The sequence below is a fragment of the Canis lupus genome, chromosome 3 (genome assembly GCF_003254725.2).
Source record: "Canis lupus dingo isolate Sandy chromosome 3, ASM325472v2, whole genome shotgun sequence".
Lineage (NCBI taxonomy): Eukaryota > Metazoa > Chordata > Mammalia > Carnivora > Canidae > Canis > Canis lupus.
This window is the reverse complement of record NC_064245.1, coordinates 84,014,449-84,040,893: the sequence shown is the minus strand read 5'-3', so window position 1 is coordinate 84,040,893 and position 26,445 is coordinate 84,014,449. Positions and strand designations below refer to the sequence as shown.

Sequence of the window (26,445 nt, the reverse complement as noted above, 5' to 3'; positions counted from 1 at the left end):
CTTTCTACAGTTTTATACCACTTACTATGACCTGACAGTTTATGCCAGTGGTTCTCAGCTTTTTCTTCATTACCTCCCTGAAGAGAAAAATCAGTTTTTCTCTAGTATAAAAAAACCCTAAACACCAAAAATAAGATTTGGAAGTCTATAAACCATTGTAATATGTAAAATTTTTTGGCCTCCAAGAACTAATTCTCACCCTCTTAGAGGTAGGTAGTATCATCTCTATTGAGAATGCATGTTCTCTACCTCTATCCATATTATCTTCTGATTAGAAGACTGACCCCTTTCTTTTCTCTTAATTTTAGTGTCTTTAAGTTTTTCTAGACTTTGCACACATTCACTACTCTAGAATCATCCATGATTCATGTTATCCCTTCCTTGACTGCCAGTTAGCTCCACAGCCTGGTTGGGAAATTTTTAGATTGAGCAATTTTATCTTGGATTTCTTCAGTATTTCTGATTGTTTTTGTATTTCTACTATGTATGTATCCTTGCCGGTAAGATTATAGAATTCTTGAAGATAAACAATTGTTTGTTGGGTAATATGCAATGACCAATGACTTACAAGTGAATAATCACAAAGGTATGGAAGATGTTTGGTGTTTCAGGGAAGTAGCAAGAATGTGGACTTGAACAGTAGAGGGTGATTTGAAACAGTAATTTGGGGATCCCTGGGTGGTGCAGCGGTTTAGCGCCTGTCTTTGGCCCAGGGCGCGATCCTGGAGACCCGGGATCGAATCCCACGTCGGGCTCCCGGTGCATGGAGCCTGCTTCTCCCTCTGCCTGTGTCTCTGCCTCTCTCTCTCTCTCTCTGTGACTATCATAAATAAATAAAAAATTAAAAAAAAAAAAAAAAGAAACAGTAATTTGGGCTGACTTATTATGGTTTCTTCTGGATATTATGATTGCATCTGCTTATCCAACTGTAAAACACTTAAATATTAGATTAAAAGAAGATAAAAATTAAAATAAATAATAGGGAATTACTAATGGAACCTAAAAAGTTGTGAACAATTTGAGGTCCAATAATGTGTCACATATATTAGTCAAATAAATTTATAGCAGTGATGAAATCTAATTGAGGCATTTATAATCATCTATGAGTAAAATTATTGTATTAGTTCTCAACAATGCATTTATGTCCTAGTACTATAGACATATTTCTTTAGGTTCTTTTCAATACTCTCTACCTTTAATTATAGGATGTGAAGTTGACAGCAAGCAATGATGATTATTATTTTGTATTTGAAGATTATTTATATCAGGTAAGTTGAAAAATCAAAATATATAATGTGCTTGTTTTAAGTGCTCTAACTCAGCATACTTTAGGAGATAACTCTGTTTTTAACTGAATCCTCCTGAAATCTAAGCCATGTTTGCTTTTTTATCAAATATTCTAAGTTTAGAATAAGGTTAACTTTTTTTCCTATGTGGAATTGGGTGGGAGAACAAGAGTTCTCAAATGAGTGTTTGGACTGTTTCTTTTGGTAATATTTGCTATGACCAGGAGAGGTATAGGCACAGATTCTTAAAGTGGGTGTGAAACTAATACTTAAGCCATCCCAAGATGTTTAGAAAAAACATTTTGCATGACCCTTTTCTATTAAAAGTATTGAATAAATAATTAAATGTTTTGAAATCAGTTTGAGGAGTCTTGATTATTCTTTTGATCATTTCATTTGCTGATGTAGATATTTAGGTCCCTACTTAAGACTTTTTCATATCTACTAAAATTAAAACAGCTTGTCATGAATAAAAAATACGTAATTTATCTTGAACTCCCTAGATGATGTTCTTTTTAAATCTTAAAAGATCGGGATGCCTGGGAGGTTCAGTGGTTGAGCGTCTGCCGTCGGCCCAGGCCATGATCCCGGGGTCCTGGGATCAAGTCCCACATCAGGCTTCCTGCATGGAGCCTGCTTTTCCCTCTGCCTGTGTCTCTGCCTCTCTCTGTGTTTGTCTCTCATGAATGAATAAATAAAATCTTTAAGAAAAAATGAAAAAAAATCTTAAAAGATCACATATATTTATTAATAATTTGATTTTGAGTGTCAATATAAATGTCATGGCGAAAATATCTAGTTTCCGCTTAGTAATTTCAGCTTGATTAATATAAATTAGTTCCAGCTGTTTGGATTAGCAGATTTCTGTTGGTAATAGAGGTGGTAGTATATATCTGGTTTTTTGTTTGTTTTTTTAGTTTTTATTTATTTATGATAGTCACACACACACACACACACACACACACACACACAGAGAGGCAGAGACATAGGCAGAGGGAGAAGCAGGCTCCATGCACCGGGGGCCCGACGTGGGATTCGATCCCGGGTCTCCAGGATCGCGCCCTGGGCCAAAGGCAGTCACTAAACCGCTGCGCCACCCAGGGATCCCTGTATCTGTTTTTTAAGAAAAAGATAGACTTAAAAAAGATTCTCTCAAGGTTTAATATGTCATTTATTCGAAGAACTGAAACCCGAAGACTTTATTTATAAATTAAATTTTGAAATAACCCTAGAAATAAATTTAAGAGGATTTTAATAATTTCACATATATGATTAGTTTTTTATTTTAAAAAACAATAAAGATTTAAAATTCCATTTTTAATGTAAAGTCAGTTATTAATTAAAATTTAGAAACTACAAAAATCTGAAAGTTTATTTACATACGTCACCAGTGTATACTCCAGTGTTTAGGTGTTAGAATCAGTAAGATTTTTAATATACAGGTAAAGTTAATATTTCATTTAGATATTAATGTTATTTTACTGATGACTTCTAAACTTAAGAAAGTTGAATAGATATTATCACTTTTGGAATGGTAGCATGGAACTATTCCCAGCAGAAAAATCCATAACTGGTGAAAATTATTTTTAAAACAACACCATTTAGAGTATCTGAAAATGGTCCTAAGGTATATATCAAGTCAGAAAAAAAGACACTATTTACAAGCAGCTACTAAATCCCAGTAAGAACAGTCTGTGGCACTTGAGCCATGTCTCCCTCCCATCAGCCCTAGATCAGTTAAGACAGAAGCTTCAGTTCATTTGAGTGTGACCAAGAAGATGGGGTTCCCTTTCTCTCTAGCTTCCAGTCAAGGGCTATAGTAGCTCTACAGAAGGTGTAGGTAGACAGTATTTCTCATATCCTTTAGCTCTTTGTTGCAGATGCTAAATTCCAGAATATTGCTGCCAGGAAGTCAGAAGCTCCCTTCTTTACCTAACCTCCATGCACAGGCCAGGGCCCAAACGCTCTACTGCTCTCAATAGGCTGAGAATACCAGGGCCCCATTGCACTCACCCCAGTTTGCTCACTGGGAGAGGCAAGCCAAGAACACCAGAGGTTACTGTCCCCAAGCAGTGCCCTTCTCACAAATCAGAAGTGGGCCACTGTCCCTACACCTAGCTCCAGAGCAGTGACTCAGAGATTTTGCCCAGTGACATCAGAGACTCGTGAAGCTGTCCACAAAGAACTGACTTTAAATGGAGTGTGGGAAAGTTCAAGCCCAATGGACTTCTCTAAAACAATGGAGATTTTAGGGATCCCGGGGTGGCTCAGCGGTTTGTGCCTGCCTTCAGCCCAGGGCGTGATCCTGGAGTCCTGGGATCGAGTCCCACGTCGGGCTCCCTGCATGGAGCCTGTTTCTCCCTCTGCCTGTGTCTCTGCCTCTCTCATGAATAAATAAATAAAATCTTTAAAAAAAAATGGAGATTTTAATGATAGACAATTAAGAGGAGACCATTAGCTTCATAAGAGTAACAAGCTAAGCCACAAACTACTAGTTTACAGAGAGACCAGAGAAAGAACCAACTGGGAAAGAACTATCTTGCAGGGCAGTAACAAATTTCAAAGACTGGCCTCAAAAATAACTTCTGTAAAAGATTCAGAATTTAATTGGATCAAACTGTGGTACAACTAATGCCTGAGAAGGTTGTTGAAAATAGTAGAGCAATCCCCTGGTGGTTAGTGGAGCCTAACATCTGGTTGTGATACTGGGGCAGAAAGCTTAGCAGAGAGGTCAGAGACAGAGACCGAGAGAGCCCTGATAAAACTTGTGCTATGGAGGAGTGACTGTATACACAAAGCTGCACCCTCTGAGAGGTTTCACACTATGAGACAAATGAACTTTGATAAAATATTCCACCCAGTAAACAAATAAACAAGCAAACTCATGTTTGATGTAGTCTCATTTATTTTTGCTTTTGTCCCTTGTGCTTTGGGCATCATATCCAGGAAAACACTGCCAAGACCAATGTCAGGGAGATTTTCTCTATGCTTCCTTCTAGGCGTTTTACAATTCAGGTCTTAAATTTAAATCTTTAATCCACTTTAAGGTCACTTTTGTGACCAATGTAAAATAGGAGACCAATTCCATTTTTCTGCATGTGATTATTCCCAGCACCATTTATTGAAATACTATCCTTTCGGGGGCACCTGGGTGGTTCAGTGGTTGATCATCTGCCTTTGGCTCGGGATGTGATCCTGGGGTCCTGGGATTGAGTCTCGCATCAGGCTCCCCATAGGGAGCCTGCTTCTCCCTCTGCCTGTGTCTCTGCCTCTCTCTCCGTGTCTCTCATGAATAAATAAATAAGATCTTTAAAAAATAAAATACTATCCTTTCTGCATTGAGCATTCTTGACTCCCTTGTTTAATATGAGTTGACTGTATATGCAAGGGTTTACTTCTGTGCTCTTAATTCTATTCCATTGGTCTGTGCGTGTATTTTTATGCCAATACCATATGGTTTTGAGTGTAGTAGCTTTGAAGTATAGTTTGAAATCAGGAAGTGTAATTCCTCTGGCTTTATTCTTTCTCAAGATTGCTTTAACTAATCAGGGTCCTTCGTGTTTTTACACAAGTTTTAGGATCAGTTTTTCTATTTTTATGAAAAATGCCATAGGAATTTTTTTTTTAATTTTTTTATTTATTTATGATAGTCACAGAGAGAGAGAAAGAGAGGCAGAGACACAGGCAGAGGGAGAAGCAGGCTCCATGCACCGGGAGCCCGACGTGGGATTCGATCCCGGGTCTCCAGGATCGCGCCCTGGGCCAAAGGCAGGCGCCAAACCGCTGCGCCACCCAGGGATCCCCTGCCATAGGAATTTTGATAGGGATTGCATTGAATCTGTAGGTGGGTTTCGGTCATATGGACGTTTCAACAATGTTATTTCTTCTGATCTGTGAATGGGGATATTTTTTCCATTTGTGTCTTCAATTTCTTTCATCAAAGTCTTAGACTTATCAGTGTATAGACCTTTCAACTCCTTGGTTAATTTTATTCCTTAGTGTCTTATTCTTTGGGATGTTATTGTGAATGGAATTGTTTTCTTTCTTTTTTTTTTTTTTTTTCAGCTGTTTTTAGTGTATAAAAATGCATCTGTTTTCTGTATGTTGGTTTTGTAGCCTACAACTTTACTAAATTGGTTGGTTAGTTAGTTTTAGCAGCTTTTTGGTGGAGTCTTTAGGATTTTTTATGTATATAATATTGATGCAGGCAGGCTGGGTCTGAGGACTCAGAGGGGGTCCCACTGGACCAGCAAAGAGGGGTCCTCCTTGGCTTTACACAGGATGGAAATAAAACACGAGCCAGCAAGAAGTGAAAGCAGAGTTTATTGAAGGTATATAGAGAGAGCAGATACATAAAGAGTGTCTGAGTGATTCAGAAAGGAAAAGAGGGAGTCTTTGCTTGGGGTCTGAGGTTTTTATTAACAATTGTGGTCTGGTACATGTGTCTTCTCAGGCATCCAGGAACTGGTCAGAATGATGACAGGGTCCAGAAGTCACTTATTCCCTGGAGCCAGGAGGTCTTGATGTCAAGGTGTTTAGTGACAGTGCTCTGTAATATGCACATAATGCCCTCTCCTGGTCACTCCTTAGATGTTATCTATTGTGCTGGAAGACTCCAAAGAAATCATTAATTCTTTGTCCCTTACAAGGAGAACATACATCAAGGCACGTGTAGGTCAGGGGTGTAGGTCCTATCAAGTATAGAAGCTGGAAAAGAAGCAAAGGGCAAAAAGCAACTTTTTTTTTTTTTTTTTTTTTTTAATGGGGTCCCTTTGGTTTCCCGGTCTCATTCCCTGCTATGGGATTTTTATCCTCCTTTTTCTTACAAGGTGTTGAAGGGCGAAGGTCTCATCTTCTGTAGCTTCTTCAGGCTGAGAGGGATTGTAGACCTTGCCTACTGAGTCATATAAAAATCCCAATGAAGTGAAGGGCTCCTACTTGTGGATTATCAGAGATGTTCTTCAGGCCTAATCCTAAGAATAGAACGCCTCCCAGAGAATACTTGTTCTGATAATTTTTCTGACATATTTATGCAGAATACGCAACAGCAAAAGCTCCCACAGCAAAGCAGCAGCCCTAGTGTAACTACTGTTACTATTAGTAAAAGAAGCTTTTTCCACCAAGACCACCCATTTCCGCCGTACCAGGAAGAAATCCAATCATTGAGGGAACCAGAGGAGTCAGACATTGCTTCAATTTGGGTATGCATGTCTGTTAAAAGTTCAGATACGTTAGCTGAGTTATCTGGGATATATACACAACATTCAGTCTTAATGATAGCACAGGTTCCTCCTTGAGCTGCTGTTATTATGTCTAAGGCCATCCTATTCTGTAATACAGCCTTTCTCATCAATGCAACTTCAGAATTTAAGAGGACAAGCGCATGCATAGTATCATTAAGAGCGTGTGTGGTATAGTTTGCGAGGGCCTCTACGTGCCAGATTATGTCTTCTATTCCCAGTTGGGGCAGGAAAAGACCTACCAGGTGATCATACCAGTGGAAGACTGACCGCGTCCAGCGATGCAGTAGATGGGGATAATTTGCAGGCATAGATATTTCTTTACGCAATTTCCCTTGCATCCAGGGAAAGCCCAGGGTACAACGTCCTATCCATCCAGGGGGTAGCCACGGCCACAAATTTGTACCACATAGCCATTGAGTTCCATTGGGTGCTAACCATCTGATGCTTGGTCGTCTTATCCAATCAGTAGCAAACCAGTCAGTTGCTTGTAAAATAATGATATGGTTACAAGCTCTTGAGGAGAGCCATCCTAATTCACGGGTGCTATTAGGCCAGGCGTCATAGGTATGATTTCTTTGCTCCCAGCATAAAAGAGCTTTCTGATTTAATTGGCCTATGGTAGGAGTAAGCCACATAAATTCGTCCCATACTTGAAAATAACCATCCTCAGTATATCTCATATTACTAGTCTTACTTATTCCCCACAGTGCTTTCTTACTTTGAATCTTAGAGTTGGCGAATTCAGTCATGATTTTGGCAGTCTGGAGGAAGGAGAAAGGTTTTCTGTGGCCTGGAGAATTCCAGGTAGCATTTACCATGGGCCAATGAGAGACATTGCTGTTAGTGATAGAGATGTCCCTATATATGCTTGTATTGGGCTGGATTACCATATCTTTTATATATTGGTGTAAATAATGCCAGTCTGTGCCTTGTAAAGGAGAAACCCACCACGGGAGGCCTGAGCTGCTGGACAAAGGGAGGAGGCCACAAATCCAGCAGGAACTTTTCTGTAAACTCTCAGCGTAGTGTTGAGCCCATTGCAAAAATAAATTGGGGCTATTTGCTTTTCCTAGGGATAGGTAAGATAAGAGTAAATTCAGAAAAATGAAAGGTTTAAAAAGCGTCATCGAGCCTTACTTATTGGTCCTTTAGTGCAGCAACTTTAGGCTTTTCCTCAGGGTCGCAGGTATGGGTGGGTTCCAGGAGCTTCGGGTAGACACTGCAGCAGGTATTTTCTTGAAAAGATAGTTTAAATTGTTCACAGGCTCACAGGCATATGTGTCCCCTTCTTCCCTTGGAGGCAGCATCAGAGTTGGCTCCTGCAGAGACTCAGGAGAGATAGGTTTGATTCTGGACAAGTGAACCGAGCTAAAGATACCTTTAAGTTTTACTGCTATGGGGATGCTGAGTAAAAGTTGATTAGGCCCTTCCCACCTTGGTTCCAGCTGGTCTTCAGGTGACCCCTTTTTTCATGTTTTCAATAATACCTTGCTCCCTAATGGTTATTGGCACAGACTAGGGTTTAGAAGTATTTTATGTCCATGCTTTTGGAGAGACTAATGTTACCCAGACTAGTAACCTATTTTAAAATTTGATTGGTATCCTCAGCAAACCATAAAGTTGCAGTGAGAAAAGATCTCCTATATATCAAAGGGGCTCAGTTTAAGACTCCCGTTGGAGCCACTCTTATTCTTAGTAAAGCAATCAGTAACATCTTATACCATGTTTCAGGAGTTCCTTGACAGTTTTGTCAAAGTTTGTTTAAAGATATAGTTCATTTTGTCCACTTTTCCTGAAGTTTGAGGCCTCTGTAAGGCATGGAGTTGATAGCAGATCCCTAAGGTCACTGGTAATTGTTATTTTAGCAGTGAAAGAGAGTCCATTATCACTTTGCAGACTCCAGAGAAGTACAAACCTAGGTATGACTTCCTTTAACAAGATCTTAGAAACCTCTAAAGCCCTGTCTGTCCTATAGGGAAGGCCTTTACCCACCATGTAAATGTATCCATATAAAGCAGCAGATACTTCTATCCCAAATAAGATGGTATTTGAGTGAAGTCAATTTGCCAGTGTTCCCCATGGTAAGTGCCTCTTTGTTTCACTGGCATAATTAAGAGGGAAGGCATAGGGAGAGAGATCCTGGTCATCTCTAACACAAATATCACATGCTCTGGTAACTTCTCATATGGTTTTGGTTAGATTCTTTCCTCTGAATACTTGCTGCAATAGATTTTCCATAGTGTCTCTACCAAAGTGAGTGGAATCGTGTATTTGCTTAATTATTTTCTTTTCTTTTTTTTTTTTTTCATTTTAAACAAGTTTATTTAAACAAGACGCTTGACTTGAAAACTATCTAGGATTCATTTCCTTTAGAGTGATTTATCCCTACTTAAAGACAGATCACCTTACATGTAATGGCTACATATAAAAAAGTAATAAAATTGGCCTTAGTCTTACTATGATAAATGAAAAATGCTAAAATTCCCCAGTCAAGATATGCAAAGATTTTTATGTTGTCCTTTTCTTGTTAAACCGTGATAGCAGAACTTGCTGGAATATAAAGAGAAGAGCTAACTGAGCATGCCACGAATGGAAAGGGGGGATATTCTCACAGAACCAGTATTTCCCCCCCAGCCCATTTCTATTTGATGTCAAACAAAACATACATTGGCCATTTAGTTTTTTAAAAAAGTGCAATGTGCCCATACACATGTATAGTTACTTTATGTCTGCCAAGGGAATGGGGAAGGGGAAGACTGAACAGTAGAGAAAACTATCGTGTAGTAGTCAGTGTGGTGCATCCAGGTTGCAATTGAGAATGTCTTGGGAGCAAGAGTCCTGGAGTAGAGTGGCGGGTTCCCTTCTTAGAAGAGGCCTCCTGTCTGCTGCTGGAACACATCAATTATGTCTTCATCCTGCATCTCCAGCAGTGCCGGCGTGTCTGTCCCCTTGATTGGGTGCCCATCAAATCGGAATCTGACCTGCGTCACTGCCAGTCCCTGTCGCTCACAGTAGGCTTTCATCAGCTTGCTAAGTAGTGTATGCTTCTTAATCTTAAAGTACACCACAGAACCATCCTGCCCTGCCACCTTCAAATGAATATGTTCATTGTTCTCAGTCATGACTTCTTCCTTGGGCTTTCCCTCGGCCATGGCGAGCGCCGGAGTCTCCTCAGCCACCACTTCACCAAGGAGGTGCCAGGTCCGCACTAAGTGAGCACACAAGCAGCACCAGGAGTGGCAGAAGAAGGCTTAATTATTTTCCATTGCAATGCCTTGGGGAGTACATATATATTATTTAATATATACCATCCCAGTCGATTTCAGATCCCTTTTGAGAGGCCCATTGAGCCTCCAAGTATAGTTTGGGCTTACTTCTGACAGAGGACCTTCTGGAGGCTAAAACCTGTGTAGCAAGCTCCTTATCCTTTGCCACCACTTTTGCTACTCTGTCAGCAAAATTGTTTCCTTTACTTGTTGTGGTTTGGTCTTTTTAGTGTCCTTTACTCTGTACAACTGCCACCTTCCACTGAAGCTGTACAACTTCCAATAATGTTCAGATTTTCTCTTTATGTTTTATAGGAGAGCTTTTGGAATTAAATAATACCCAGTCTCTACAAATGGCTGCATGGGCATGAAATATTAAGAAGCCATATTTAGAATCAGTATATATATTTAGCTTTAACCCTTTACCTAGTTGTAGTGCTCAGATTAAAGTTACTGATTTGGCCTTTGTGATGAAGTATGGGAAGGCAAAGCTTTTGCTTCAGTTATATCTTGTAGGCTGACAATAGCATATCTGATTTTTCTGGTTCCCTCGTGCGTAAAGCTACTTCCATCCGTCAACCATTCAGCCTCTGGATTGGGTAGCAGTCCATCCTTTAAATCAGGCCTACTAGAATATATTTGCTGTACAGTGTCCATGCAGGAGTGGATTGGAAGCCCCTGCTTGCCTTCATCAGGTAATAGAGGTGCTGGTTTTAAATCTCTACACACCTAGAGGATTAGTTACATCAGGGGTGTCGAGGAGGTCTTGATACATCAGTAATTTCTCTTCTGTTAACCATTCATGCCCTTTGGTCACTAAAACCCCTTGGACTTGATGTGGGATCATGACATCCAGATAATGTCGTAAATTTATTAGCTTTACCAGCGGGGCAGTCACAACCACTGCTTGTAAACATCATGGCCATCCTTCTGCTACCAGATCTAACTGGAGAAATAAGCGACTGGTCTAGGAACAGGTCTGAATTTTTGAGTTGGGACCCCTAAGGCTATTCTTCTCCTTTCTCACACAGATGAGGTGAAGGGTTTTTCCAGGTTTGGGAGCCCCAAGACAGGAGGAGTGCTCAGTTTTTCTTTCAGACCTTTGTAGGCTTGGTAACAGTCATTATTCCATCCCAGGGGTTCTAAATCACTCCCTTGTAATGCTTTATAAAGGGGTTTGGCCATAAGGCTACACCCTAGAATCCAAATGTGACAAAAGCCTACCATGCTTAATTAAGAAGGTTCTTAATTGCCTTTTTGCTTGTGGTACTAAAATATTCATGTGGCCGATTTTCTGTCCTGGGCCAATGCCTGTGCCCTTGAAGTGAGGATATAGTGTAGATATATTGGTCCTTCTCTTTAGAAGTCTGGGCTTTCTGGGGAGACACTCTCTACCCCCACTGTCCCTAAAAAGTTAAGGGTGAGGATTGTATTGTCATCAGAATCCTCTTTTGTTGGCCTTGCAGTCAATATATCACCCACATATTGAAGTTCTATTAATCAGTTTTAAATCCCCTCATTCCCTTTTTAAAGCATTCCCAAACAAATGTGAGCTGTCTTGGAATCCCTGAGGCAGCACCATCCAGGTCCAGGTGAGCTGGGAGGTCTCACTAGTATCAGGGTCAGTCCATTCAAAAGCAAAAAGATATGGGGAGTCAGGATGTTCTGGTTTGCAGAAGAAAGCATCCTTTACATCTCATACCATAAACTCGTTTGCACCTGGAAGATCTTGTATCAGTGTAGTATAAGGGTTAGGGACTATAAGATGAATAGGGTTCACTGCCTCAGTAGTTGCTCTCAGATCCTGGATAAAACAGTAGGTCCCCATTTGGCTTCTTAACTGGTAGAATGGGGGATATTGCAGGGTGAATGACAAGGAGTTAATAATCTATAGTTCAAAAATTTCTAAACTAGGGTTCGAATACCTTTTTGGGTCTCTGGTTTTATAGGATATTGGCTTTTTCAAGAATACGTGTGGGCTTAGGTAGATAACAATGGGTGAAATACTATCAGCTCTCGCAGGAACTTCTGTTTCCCATACATTGGGCATTATTCTGATTGCAATATGGAACAGTATACTGGCTGGCACATAAATGGTATTTCCCACTTGCTTGTCTAGGCTCATTACCATTATAAAGTTTGTTTTCTCTACATGTGAGTCTGTCAGTCCTATTTGGATGGTAGTTTGTGGCTTAGCACGTAAGTTGCTCCCCAGTAAGGGAGTAGGGCATTTAGGTGTCAGGAGAAAGCTATGTGAAAGCAAGAGACAGCCCATGCCACCAGCTAGTAGACAAATTGTGTCACCTATGGCAATCCATCTATTCCAGTATCTGTACAAGAGTGCTGGGATAGAAGCCCATTTTGCTGGGACAGGACAGAGTAAGCGGTTCCTGTGTCCAATAAAAATTCAATTTCCTTACTTGCCCCATCAGAGATCACCCGAGGCTCCTGGTATGCTATATTGAGATGTCCAGGAAGAGCCATAGGAGAGCTCAGGTCCCTTCAGTTCTATGTAACTTTGGCCAGCAAACGTTTTTGGGCCTGGACCCACCTCCCTCTGAGATGAAGACGATCCTTTTTCCAGTGGCCATCCATCTTACAGAATGCACATTGATTGGGACCCAGCATTTTGTGATGCCAGGGACTCTAGTCTGGCTTTGCCAGACTTCAGCCTCACGGGCTTCCATGTATAATCCTGAAATGGTGAGTTCCTTGATGTTGTGACCAAAAGTTGGGCATGACATTTATTTTGGGTAAACTTGTCCTTCTCACTACAATAGAATATTAGCTGCTGCTTTTTCAACTTCTCCAAGCATAAATTGTGCCTAATTGTGTAACAAATGGGAATCCATTGGAATGCTCACTGTTGCCCCCATTTAAGACTGTAAGCAAGGAGTCAGATCGGGGCAAAGAGAGGATAAGATTCTAGATAATTGTTCAGGATGATAATTGTCAGGATGTCAGAGATCTAAGGCAGAGGAGACAGTCATTGGCCACAGTGGCCCCAGCCACATGAATCAGATAGAAGTCATGGAGTTTCTTAGAAACCAAAAGGAAAGGTAATCTCTCAAGGATAGGGAAACCTGCTAATGCTGAATACTATGGTCAGAAAATGTAATTGCTCAATGGCAGATGAACAATGTAAAGGGTGAAAAAGGCAAGAATTCAGAGAGGTAGAAATAGGTGTAGCAGAGTAATAGAATCTGGCATAGTGAGCAAAAGGATACAAAAGATACCATGTTGGCTTGCCACAGTTCTCCCCGCTCATCCAACAAGAAGACCTCCACCTGGCAGTGACCAGCCTGCTGGGTGTCTCATCCCTGTAACCTGAAAACCCAGTGCATCTGGGGGCACCGGTACCATTCTTTATTCTAAGAGTTTTGATCCTCAACAGGATCCCCAGTAGAATTCCATGAATTGCCATGAGACATCCACTTGGCAGTGGGAGAGAGAGAGAGAGAGAAAGAGAGAAGTCCAGACTCTCTTCTAGGGAAAGCATGTGGTGAATCAAATGCACCACGTGTACGGGGAGAACTTCCAGTCACCAGTGGTGCCTATCTTCCCCACTTATCATCTCAGTTTCTCCTGGTGGCAGTCTAAAACCACCGTGGGGGCTCTGAGCACTGGATGATCAACTCCTCTTTGTGGATCCCTGGGTGAGCCAAAAATTAATACCATGGCCATACCTGTCTCAAATAATCTCTGACACTTCCCTCAGTCCTTAGTTGCCTAAGAACACCTTTCAGCAGGAAGGAACAAGTGTCCTTTCTCTTCAGAGTTGAGTGACTCAATCTCTCATGACAACTCACAGCCTTGAAGCCAGAGTAAAAAGAGCTTCAGAGCACAGAGAGAGTGGGGAGTAGGAAGAGCAGGTTAACAGACCAGTTTTCCCAGTTTCTCTTCCTCCCTGGAGAATGGCAAAAATTCTATCAGCATTAAACCAGCTCTGTTTCCCAGAGGAGGAACTTACCGGTTCCCAAAACCCAAGTTGGGCTTCGAAGACTCAATTTGGGGATACCGCTGTTCCTCTGAGGTTCCCTTTGTGGTCGCCAAGATGATGCAGGCAAGCTGGGTCTGAGGACCCAGAGGAGGTCCCACAGGACCAGCCAAGAGGATCCTTGGCTTCACACAGGATAGAAGTCAAAGACGAGCCAGCAGGAGGTGAAAGCAGTCTATTGACGGAGTAGAGAGAGAAAAGGAGCAGATCAGATGGAGTGCCTAGGAGCTTTAGAAAGGAAACAAGGGAGCCTTTGCTTGGGGTCTGGGGTTTTTATTGACATTGTGGTCAGCACACGTGTCTTCTCAGGCATTCAGGAACTGGTCAAAACAAGGACAGCGCCCAGGTGTCCGTCATAGTCACTTATTCCCTAGAGCCAGAGGTCTTAGTGTTAAAGTGTTTGGTGACAGTGGTCTGAAATATGCACATGATGGCCTCACCTGGTCATTCCTTAGATGATATCTGTTGTGCTGGAAGACTCCAAAGAAATCATTAACTCTCCGTCCCTTACAAGGAGGACATACATGAAGGCATGTGGAGGGCGGAGGTATAGCTCCTAGCAAGAAGAGAAGCCGTTCGGAAAGAAGCAAAGGGCAAAAGAAACCAACTTTTTTACTTATGGGGCTCCTTTGGTTTCCCTTGTCTCAGTATCCTCTCCAATAAAGACAAGTTACTTTTTTCTCTTTTCTGCCTCTTCGGATGTCTTTTATTTCTCTTTCTTATCTGATTACCCAGCGTGGTCTTTTAAAAACAGCAGTCCGTTCATGCCACCTGAGTGATTAAAACCCAAAGACTAAAATCCATTGAGGCCTGGACCCTCCATGACTCTCCAGACCTGGCTCCTCTCCAGCCCACTGTTTACCTCTGTCCTGACCATGACGTATTCTAACCGACCTGATTGTTTCTGTCCTCAAGTTCCTTGCATTCCTTTCTACCTCAAGCACATCCTTTGATGTGAAAGACTGTTACTCTCTCTTCTTCCCCAAGTAAATTCCTGTTTTTCCTTCTGCTGTCAACTAAAGTATCATTTCTTCACATATACCTTCCCTGATCTATACCCTATTTCCTTACACAAACACACACAATAAGGTCACAGCCATCTGAAGTATGCTTTTAAAGTACTATGAGGACTTTTCATACCTTTTATTCATAGCTCTTATTATGGCTTATTTGATTATTTTTTTGATTGTCTCTCCTGTATGAATTCCATAATTTTTTGGTCCTCATTAACTCCAGTGCATATCATTCCATAGATACGTGAATGAAAATGTTTATCCTAACATCATGTTTCTTCATTGATGAGGTTTGATTATTTTTTTTCCATTGTTGAGAAGGAAGCTTTCTTCTTTTATCTGAAGGCTTAATTTTAGTAATTATTGGCTGTCATTGTACAGGGCTCAAGATTTCCTTAATTTGAGTTTAGGTCTAAATGTGATGACTCCTGAGGGAAACAGATTAGTTAATGTTGTTCAGTAGTAAAGATATAAAACAAACGAAACCAAACAAATTATGTATCTACTTCTTGGCAAAAATTTTAACCAACTTCTTAAAATTTTTTGGTTCTTCCTGTGCTAATTATTTTGATCCTGAACATGAAACTGTTACAACATTAAACATATGAATCTATATATTATATTATCGACTAAAGATCAGTAAAGACAGATTTGTATAGCATGTTGACTATTCTGCTTCAGTGTGTGGGTAGAGAAAGTGTAAAGTTGATGATTTCATCTCCTTGGGTGACTGGAGAGAAGTGGATTGTCCATTTCAAGTTATAATTAAAAAAGCTTTCTAGTGGTGGTAAAGGGAATTGCCGGCAAACCAATCTGTCTCCTTCAGTGAACAGAATCAGTAAGGTTATCATTTGAAATGAGAGTGGTTAACAATTTCTCTTTTTTTAATTTAAATTCAATTAGCCAACATATAGTACATCATTAGTTTCAGATGTAGTGTATAATTTATCAGTTGCATATAATACCCAGTGCCCATCACATCACATGCCCTCCTTAATGCCCATCCCCCAGTTACCCCATCTCCCCCCCCACCTCACCTCCAGCAACCTTCAGTTTGTCTCCCAGAGTTAAGAGTCTCTCATGGTTTGTCTCCCTCCCTGATTTCTTCCCAGTTTTCCCTCCCTTCCCTCATGATCCTCCGCACAGTTTCTTATATTGCACATATGAGTGAAACCATATAATTATCTTTCTCCAATTAATTTATCTCACTCAGCATAATACCCTTCAGTTCCATCCACATCATATAACTGGTAAGTATTCATCCATTGTGTGTGTGTGTGTGTGTGTGTGTATACATACCACATTTTCTTTATACATCCTGTCTATGGACATCTCGGCTCCTTCCACAGTTTGGCTACTGTGGAATTGTGGACATTGCTGCTATGAACATTGAGGTTCAGGTGCCCCTTCGGATCACTACCTTTGTATCTTTGGGGTAAATTCCCAATAGTGCAATCGCTGAGTCGTAGGGCAGCTCTATTTTTAACTTTCTGAGGAACCTCCTCACTGTTTTCCAGAGTGGCTGCACCAGCTTGCATTCTCACCAAACAGTGTAAGAGGCTCCCCTTTCTCTGCATCCTTGCCATGTCTCTAAAGGCAAGAGAAACAAAAGCAAAAGTGAACCTTTGGGACTTCATCAAGATAAAAAGCTTCTGTACGGCAAAAAACAAAACAAAACCAAAACAAAACTAAAAGGCAACCTATGGAATGGGAAAAGATATTTGCAAATGACATATTAGATAAAGGGCTAGTATCCAAGATATACAAGGAACTTCTCAAACTCAACATCCCAAAAACAAATATTCCAGTCAAGAATGGGCAGAAGACATGAACAGACATTTCTCGAAAGAAGACCTACACATGGCCGACAGACACATGAAACAATGCTCTGCATCACTTGGCGTCAGGGAAATACAAATCAAAACTACAATGAGATACCACCTCACACCAGTCAGAATGGCTAAAAATAACAACACAGAAAACAACAAATGTTGGCAAAAGCAGTGACAATTTCTTGAAATAAGTGCCAGAATTTACCCTTGAAGGTATGGGGGTACCTGCTTAGCCACAGTTTTGCTTTCCATGGTTTAAGTTCCCCAGAGTCAGTCGTGGTCCAGAAGCAGATGATCCTCTTTCTGATGTATAGTCAGAAGGTCAATAGTTGCCTAAGGCTACATCACATGCCTGCATCATTCCCTTCACTTCCTTGCATCACGTAGGCATTTCATTGGTCTCACATTCTCACAAAAAGAAGAAACTTGAGTACACTATGAGACATTGTCCACATAACTTTTATATTGTTATAATTGTTCTACTTTATTGTTCTTAATCTCCTATTATGTCTAATTTATAAATTAAGCTTTATCATAAGTATATGTAGGAAAAAGCGTAGCGCATATACACACACACACACACACACACACACGTGTGTGTGTGTGTGTAGTGTGTATGGTTCTGTACTATCTGCGGTTCCAGGCATTGAGATTCATTCCAGATGAATGAAACCCTATTTATATAGGGTTCTGTACTATCAGTGGTTTCAGGCAGCCACTGGGGGTCTTGGAATATATTCCCTATAGATAAAGGGGGGGATATAGATATTCATTTTTGCCTCTCACATTAACATAACTAAGAAAACTTAAAACTAAGTCTGACAACAGAATTATTTATGAACAATGGATGTATTCTCTGAAAAAAGCAGAATATTTACATCTGTAAATACTTACTGATCTTTATTGATCTCTATATTATATGTAAATTATATCACCTTTGATAGGCTTACATTCTAGCTAGGGAGACAAAACAACAAAAAATGTTTTGAAATTATTTTAAGCTGTTTATGGGAAGCTTTGGATATTAATTCATATCACAAAAGTAATACCATAGGAGTGTGCTTTAACCTTCATTTTCCATTTTATCAATATTTCAATCCCGATTGTATTTTTTAAATTTTACATAATATTTTTCATAGATCTCATGGCCTTGCTACTTTTAGTACTTCAGTAATAACACTAAATAAGCTTTAATGTAGATCTTTAGCACTATAAAATAAAGAAAAGGATAATTATGTAAGTTTTATCTTTGGGAATTATGCAGAACTAAATTTTCCTCATGTAGATCATTATTAAGGAAACATTTTCCATGATCATATCTTTTAATGATTTATTTTATAATTAGTCTGACTTATTAGAGAGAAGTTCATTTTATGTAGTAAAAATATATGTTAATTGTATGTATTGAAAACAATATTCTGTTATCAGAAATTGAGTTCTGATTTTTTTCTAGGGAAAAATTATTCGTATATGTGCATGTATGTGTGTGTGTGAGAGAGAGAGAGAGAAGGCATAGTTGGATTTATTTATTTATTTATTTATTTATTTATTTATTTATTTATCATTAATTACAGTCTTTCCTTTGGCAGAACTGCCTAGCTACAAAAGTGCTCTGTGAGGAAATTGCTGATGAAAATGGAGTAAACTTAATGTTTCTGGCCGTGTCCTGGGTCATAATCCATTTATTGAGTTTTCTGACTAGACTACAAAGTAGATGGCATGTGACATTGTTGTGTCCATAGATGGTTGACAAAACCGCCAATAATCCCACTTTAAGGGAAATCTGGGACTATGTTACAAGGATACACCAGGCACTGCTCCCAGTGACTCATGTTAGTTACCTAAACGTTATAGGCAACAACACTTCATATTATAGAAATAATGCTTCAAGTGATGGGTCAACTTTTAGTATTCCAAAGTTTAGTTTTTATTTTCCATTAAATTCTTAAAAATACTTTGTGATATTAAAATTTTTAAATTCTCACTTTTAAAATGTGTTCAAACAGAAGATATTTCTTTTTTCACAGAAGTAAATCAGGTAATTTAATCATTTTGGGGTTCTAGTACACCCTGACAACCTATGAAAGTTAACTTGTGGTCCAAAGTGTATAAAATATTCATAAGGAAGAATTTCTGTGTAGTAAAGGGAAGACATGGGGATTTACTCATTCTGTTGTGTGACAAATCTTCTAACCTATGCTTGGCTTATTTATCTACATATACTCAGCAGTACTGACATATTAGAGTATGCCATACTTACAGATATTTTAATGCCATTGAATGGAATTTAAGAAAGGCCCAGGGTGGGTACTTGGGTGGCTCAGTGGTTGAGCATCTGCCTTTGGCTCAGGTCATGGTCCTGGAGACCCAGGATCTAGTCCCACATCGGGCTCCCCACAGGAATCCTGCTTCTCCCTCTGCCTGTGCCTTTGCCTCTCTCTCTGTGTCTCTCATGAATAATAAATAAATAAAATCTTTTTTTTAAAGGGGCAATCAAATATCATTTATTCATATATCCCTGTTACATTATATTGAGTGTGTTCTGATATAGACCCTGTGTTAGGTGCCACACACCTTAGTAAAAAAGATTTTACTAAGCTCACATTTTAGTGGAAAATGAGGAGAAAGGGAAATGCATAGTTATAATTTGATGAATGCTCTGATACAAGTTTATGTAATGGTCCATGCAAATATAGTTAAAGTAGACATAAATTATAGGGGTAGTACAGGTTAGTGGTCACTTCAGAATAGAAATGTTAAAAAAGAAATGTCTGGTTCTTTTTTTCTTTTAAGATTTTATTTATTTATTAAAGAGAGAGAGTACACAAGCAGGGAGAGTGGCAGGCAGAGGGAAAGTGGCAGGCCTAATGTGGGACTCCATCCCAGGACCCTGGGGTCATGACCTGAGCTGAAGGCAGTCGCTTACCTGACTGAGCCACCTAGGCACCCCAAAACAAAGATCTTTCTTGATCCATATTCCCTCCAGCTGCAGCCCCATTCCTCTGTTCCCTTATTCAGCAAAACTTCTTTTAAAAAGGTGCATCTGGGTGGTGCATCTGGGTGGCTCAGTCAGTCAAGCATCTACCTTCGGCTCAGGTCATTATTCCAGGGTCCTGGGATCAAGCTCCACATGGGCTCCCTGCTCAGCCAGGAGCCTGTTTCTCCCTCTCCGTCTGCCTTTTCCCCTGCTCATTCTCTCTCTCAAATAATTTTTAAAAAAAATCTATAGATATTACTTCCAATTTCTATCCTCTTTTTTTTTTTTTAGGATTTTATTTATTCATGAGAGACAGAGAGAGGCAGAGACACAGGCAGAGGGAGAAGCAGGCGCCATTCAGGGAGCCTGATGCCTGATGTGGGACTAAACCGCTGAGCCACTCAGGGATCCCCTTATCGTCCTATTCTCTCTTGAGTCCTCCTTTATTACTTTTTTTTTTTTTTTTGCCCAACTGTTCCTCTAAAGTCACAAGCAACTTCATATTGCTGAATCCAATAGTTAGTTTCCACTTCTCATCTTATCTCATTCAATTAATCATCCCCTCTCCTTGTCTTCTCTTTCTTCACTTATCTTCTAGGATATTGTTCTTTATTTCCTTCTATCTTACTAGCTGGCATTCTCATTCACTTTGGCTGTTTCTCCTCTTCTCCCTGTCTTATCCTAGAGTACCCCAAGAATAAGTCTGAGGGGACCTCTTTTTTTTTTCTGTCTTTGCCTTCAGTGATCTCACTGCTTTATATAATTTGTGTACTGATAACTCCCCATTTTCTGGACCTCTCCCTTAAACTTTAGGCTTACCTGTGAGCTCCCAGCAGCTGTTCTGCCAAAAGCCTTATTACCTGAGGTTCATTTCCTGACCCTTAGGTTCTAACTTAAGTGCAGACTTCTCCCAGTAAATACATGTGCATGTGTGAATGCATTATCCTCATGTCTGCATTACTTTTGTCCATTGCATTTACCATGTGACATACAATATATTTTGAACAGTGCACGCCACACAGAATGTGTTCAATAAACACTTAAAAGGAGAGAGGAAGGAAGAGCGAACTATCAGGTATATTTTAGTGACTGGCTAAATATGCAGGTTGAGAGAGCTGTCAGAATCAGGAATGACTGGATTTTCAGGTTTTCAGTAGTCACAAACTTGGAGGTTCTGGAAATTCAGATTAGTCAAACAGAAAGAATGTATAGATTGGAAGTCAGGGAGACAGAGAAGGGAATGATTTTAAATGTTTGGTTTTCTCTATAAGAATGTGATAAGAAGATGAGAGCCCAGGCCTAAGCAAGTAACTAGATCAGGAAAAAAAAAAAAAAAGTCTTTTGTTTTTTTTCTCCCAGTATTTTCCAATCATTGCAAGTGAGATTGTCAGCACTTTTGTCATTTATTTATGTATTGCCTGTTAGGTTCCAGGATCTGCTCTAGATACTTTATGTATTTTATAACTAATTCTTACCTGTAAGGTAGGTTTATTCCTATTTTACAGATACAGAAGCAGAGGCTCAGAGCCCAAGTTCAATACAGCTACCAGGACCTCAGGCCGAGGCTGCCCAATTTCAAAGTCCTCATAAGCCAGTTTGCCCTTTAATTTATGAAAATTTAAATCAGGGAAGAGTGTTTTAAAAAATCATTTTTGAAATGTATCATTTGAAATTCTCCAGATTGGTTTGAATAAAAATGGAAGAGCGAGCCACAAATGAAAAAAATTGTGTAACATTAAAGTGATTTCTGATGGATATCCATTGTTTCTTATGTGCTTTTTATTACATAAATAACTTATTTCTTTGAAACATTCACCATAAATATGTTTTTAAGAGACTAAAAACGGTAAGCTCAAGCAAATCTTTTATTAGCTATTTGTGGACATTTTAGGTATAATTTTGCTGTATAAACCATAGTTGAGACTTACATGTAGTTTCTTACAGCTCTCCGCAATAAAGTAAATCATTACCATGTATAACCTTATCCTCATAAAATTTAATTCTTACTTAATTAGGAAGTAATAAAAGTTTAGCTTTCTAGTTAACTTGCTAGTTAATTTCTAATTAATTGAAATTGTCATCATTATATAATGACAAAATTTTATAGCAAACTTACAATTGAACTGTTACTTTCTTGCAAATACAAAATTAGAATCTCAGAAGCTAAAACAACTCAAGTTAGAATGGAAGTTGGCAGATCTTTGCTTGTACGCTAGGGTGGCACACCAGAACATAATGTCTGACATACCTACCACCTCTGGCATTATCACCTTACAGTCACCAATATTCTCTCTAGAGCAGTCTCAGATGTCTTGTCTTCTCTAGGGCAACAGAGATTCAAGGAGTATATATTTAAGCCCGGATCTTCTCCTAATATTAGTATGTTCCCACCAGCCTGCTAAGGGAAAGTTAATACAAACATCTCTTTAGAAATTGTTTTCTGGGACACCTGGGTGGCTCAGCGGTCGAGTGTCTGCCTTTGGCTCAGGATGTGATCCTGGTCCCAGGATTGAATCCCCTTGTTGGCCTCCCTGCGAGGAGCCTGCTTCTCTCTGCCTGTGTTTCTGCCTCTCTCATGAATAAATAAATAAAATCTTAAAATAAAAAAAAAAAGAAAAGAAATTGTTTTCCCTCCAGGCAATCCTGGGAAGATGTTTCTAACTATATTTTCCTTTTGTATTATTTTACTTTAATTACATTAGTTTATTATTAGTTGTATTTGTTTATTATATTAGCGCTATTAGTTATATTAATTGTGTTAGTTTATTATTGATGCTATAACAAATTACCACAAACTTACTGGCTTAAAACAACTATATTTTCTTACAGTTCTGAAGCTCAGAAGTCTGAAATGAGTTTTAGTGAGCTAAAATCAAGGTGTTGACAGGGATGTGTTCCTTTTAGAAGGAGAATACATTCCCTTGCCCTCTTCAAGCTTTTGGAGTACACCTGTACTCCTTGGCTTGTGGTCCCGTTCTCTGTCTTCAAAGCTAACAGATAGCATCTTCAAATTTTTCTGATTCTGACCCTGCTGCCTCTCTCTTTTATTTATAAGGATCCTTGTGGTTATATTGGATCTAACAAAATAATCTAAAATAATCCCTTTCTTGGACACCTGAGTGGCTCAGTTGGTTGAGCGTCTGACTGTTGATTATGGCTCAGGTCCATGATTGCAGGGTTGTGGGACTGAGCCCCACATTGGGCTCCAATCTCAGCATAGAGCCTGCCTGAGATTCTCTCTCTTCCTTTCCCTCTGCCCCTACGCCAGCCTGCTCAGTCTCTCTCTTCTCTCTCTCTCTCTCTCTCTCTCAAAAATAAATACAAATCTTAAAAAAAAAAATCTTAAGGAGCACCTGGGTGGCTCTGTCAAATAAGCATCTGCCTTCAGCTCAGATCATGATCTCTGGGTCCTGGAATCAAGCCCAGTGTGAAGCTCCCTGCTCAGCAGGTAATCTGCTTCTCTGTCTCCCTCTGCCCCTCCTCTCCACCCTCACGCATGCTCTCCCTCTCTCTCAAGTAAAATCTTAATAAATAAAACTTAAAGACAATAATCCCTTCCTTTAAAGATCTTCAATTTAATTGGATCTGCACAACTTCTTTTGCCATGTAAGATAGCATGTCCACAGGTTCCAGGGATTAAGATGTGGGTATCTCTTGGGGGAGACCTTATTTTACCTACCATGGTGGTACAAGAAGGTTTGACAAGAGAAGAGATTAACATTATTTACTGATTTGAAAAAATCTTAGGAGATCTAGAATTTTTTAGAACCTAATGATTTTACTAAATTATTGCCAAATATTCATCACAATAAGTCTAAAACTAAAAATGATATAATTATAATCATTTCATAATATATACAAATATCGAATCATTATGTTGTATACCTGAAACTAATAATGTTACTATAAGGCAATTATACCTCAACAAAAAAATATATGGTTATGTCAATACATGCCCAAAACATATTTGAGACTGTATTTAATAACTATTTTATGAAATTTTTGTAAAAAGCACAACGTAGAATTTACTATCTTAACCATTTCTAACTACAGTTTAGTAGTATTAAGTATACTAACACCATTATGCACCCTAACATCCTTTTTTTTTTTGCACTCTTTATTGTAAAAGAATGGAAGTATTTTTTTCCTGACATATAAATAATATTTATGTGAAACCAACATTTGCCATCTTAACATAAATTAATGTTACTTAATGTTGAAATACTAAAGATAGTCCCACTAAAGCAAAGAAAGAACGTGAATCATTTTGGAATTTCTGCCCAATGAATAAGATAAAAAAAATAGATTAGAGTTATAGATATCAGAAAGAATATAAAATTCTTATCAAGTATAGATACATAAAAATTCAAAGGAATGGGATCCCTGGGTGGCGCAGCGGTTTGGTGCCTGCCTTTGGCCCAGGGCGCGATCCTGGAGATTCGGGATCGAGTCCCACGTCAGGCTCCCGGTGCATGGAGCCTGCTTCTCCCTCTGCCTGTGTCTCTACCTCTCTCTCTCTCACTGTGTGCCTATCATGAATAAATAAAAATTAAAAAATAAAATAAAAATAAAATTAAAAATTCAAAGGAATTAACTGAAAGCTATTAGGATAAAATAATTCAGTTAAATGTGTGTTTACTCTTTAAATATGAGAAGTAATCATTTAGAATATACAGTGGAAAATAAAGAGTCAGACAACAGAAGAGGCTGAGCTCACTCACACTATTAACATAAAGAAATGCTGGATAGAAGATAACAAAGAATGTGACTACGTAGCTAAATATTCACCACAGTTTTCAATGCATGTATCCTTTGGACAAATCTGTTTCTATGTATTTGTCCTACAGAAATATTCACATATATGTGAAAATAACACAGTAAAAGGCAAATTATTTTGGCATTGTCAGAAATAGCGTAAAATTGAAAATTACTTAAATGTTCATTTATAAATTATGGTATATACTTATAAGAAATACAATGAAGCAGCTCCATGTAAAGCAGCAATATATTCATACATACTAATATGAAAGAATATCTGAGATTCATGGTCCGTTAAAAAAAAAAATCAGATACTGAACATTGTATATGGTATTCTACCTTTTGAGCTGAAACAGTTGTTTCAAAGGTCCCCAATAACTAAATCCAATGACCAATGGTCAGTCCCCCTTTTAATTGATCTCTTAATAGCATTTGACTCAGTTGTGTCCTTTCTTCACTTGGCTTTTAAGACACTACATCTTTTTGGTTCTTGTCTTATTTTACTGGTTACCAGAGGCAGACCTAGCATTTTGGGAACTTAAGTTCATACAATTTGGGAAACCCTTTAAAGATAGGGAATATAATATTACAAATAAATCATAATTAGGTACACACATGCATAATTATTTAGAACAAGAGGAAAATAAGAGGTCCCTTTTTTCTGAGATCTTATTAGGCAGTTTACTGGAAATGCATACATCGAAGTGTTTTCTGATCACAGCCTGACTTGCCCTCCTTACTTAGAGCACACTACACTTCCTAGCAATTCCCAGCAATCAAAGGGACTCATGCTAATGAGGTCAATCTCCAGGACTGGTTCCTTCCCTTTTCCTTCATTAATGTGTCCCACGTCTCGGTTCCTGATCTTTTCTCTAGTTATACCCATTCACTTGCTGATTTCACCAAGCTCAACTGTCTTGTGACTTTCATTATCATCTCTATGTTGATAACTTCTAAATGTATATCTTCAGCCCAGACTTCTCTCCCATACTCCAGTCTGGTATCTCCAAGGGCCTTTTCAATACCTCATTCAGGTATTTTGCAGATATCTCAAATTTAGTATGTTGAAAACTGAAGCCCTGATCTCACTCTCAAAATTGTTCCACTTAACTTTCCCTATCTCAGTTAGTGGTAACCCCATCTTTCCACTTAATTCAAATCAGGCATCCTTCCATTTGGAATTGTCCTTGATTCCTATGTTTCTGACATTATATTTAGAATTCGATCACTTTTCCCCCCTTCCACTATGTTGCAAGACAAGTTTCCAGGGAAGCAGACTCAGATTGAGGTTAGCATGCCAAAAATTTATTAGGGAGTGCTCTTGGGATCAATGCCTGTAGATGGACAGTGAATGAAGCAGGATTGAGCAGAGGAAGAAGTCTAGATGCAATACGATATAAATGGAAGTCTCAGTAATGCTGTAGAGACTTCTCAAGTCCTTTCAAGTCTTTAATTAGATGTTATCTTCTGAATGATGCCTGCCCTGACGACTCTCTTAAATGGCATCCATATTTTTCCATTTCCCCTTATTGTGTTTCCATAGCACTTTTTATTTGACAGAATGAAATTAAAGTAATAGTGGTAGTAGTAGTAGTAATTGCAGCCAACATTTTAATAAGATTCACCATGTGCTAGGCACTGTCCTACACACATTTTAAGATTTATTTATTTATTTTAGAGAGACAGGAAACAAAAGCAAGGAGGGGGAGGGAGAGAGAGAGAGAAGAGAGAGAGAGAGAGAGAGAGAGAGAGGAATTCTCGAGCAGACTCCTACAATACAGGCTTGATCTTTTGACCCTGAGATCATGACTAGAGCCAAAATCAAGAGTCGGATGTTCAACCAACTGTGCTACCCAGGCACTTTGATACACTTTATGTGTACTAATTAAATCCTCACAATAGCTTCTGATGTAGGTATTATTATGGTATGCATATTACATATGATGAAACTAAAACGCCAAGAATTCTAATAACTTGCCCAGTGTCAGCTAAGATACTGGTGGAGCTAGAATTTGAACTCTGTGTAGTTTGTTTTCTTTTTCTTTTTTCTTTATTTGAAACAGAGATAGAGTG

General features: G+C 39.1%; 2 protein-coding genes across 5 annotated transcripts in view; one reads left to right on the top strand and one right to left on the bottom strand.

Annotated features, from left to right (window-relative positions):
* Positions 1 to 26,445, top strand: part of TBC1D19 (TBC1 domain family member 19) — a 141,998-nt gene that overhangs the window by 83,531 nt on the left and 32,022 nt on the right. For all 4 annotated transcript variants that reach the window (XM_049108719.1, XM_025438657.3, XM_025438658.3 and 1 more), the window contains one exon: positions 1,206 to 1,268. In XM_049108719.1, coding sequence (XP_048964676.1) covers positions 1,206 to 1,268 — 63 coding nt within the window. The remainder of the gene's footprint in view (positions 1 to 1,205; positions 1,269 to 26,445) is intronic.
* LOC118354231 (small ubiquitin-related modifier 2-like) lies at positions 5,591 to 12,182 on the bottom strand. Its single transcript, XM_049108720.1, has 2 exons — positions 7,667 to 12,182; positions 5,591 to 5,993 (listed from the first exon to the last, which is right to left on the bottom strand). The coding sequence occupies exon 1, from the start codon at positions 9,679 to 9,681 to the stop codon at positions 9,394 to 9,396; it is 288 nt and encodes a 95-aa protein (XP_048964677.1). The 5' UTR covers positions 9,682 to 12,182; the 3' UTR covers positions 5,591 to 5,993; positions 7,667 to 9,393.

What these genes read in the sequence shown, in the direction of transcription:
- LOC118354231 (XM_049108720.1), bottom strand. Translation starts at nt 9,681, where the DNA reads ATGGCCGAGGGAAAGCCCAAGGAAGAAGTCATGACTGAGAACAATGAA.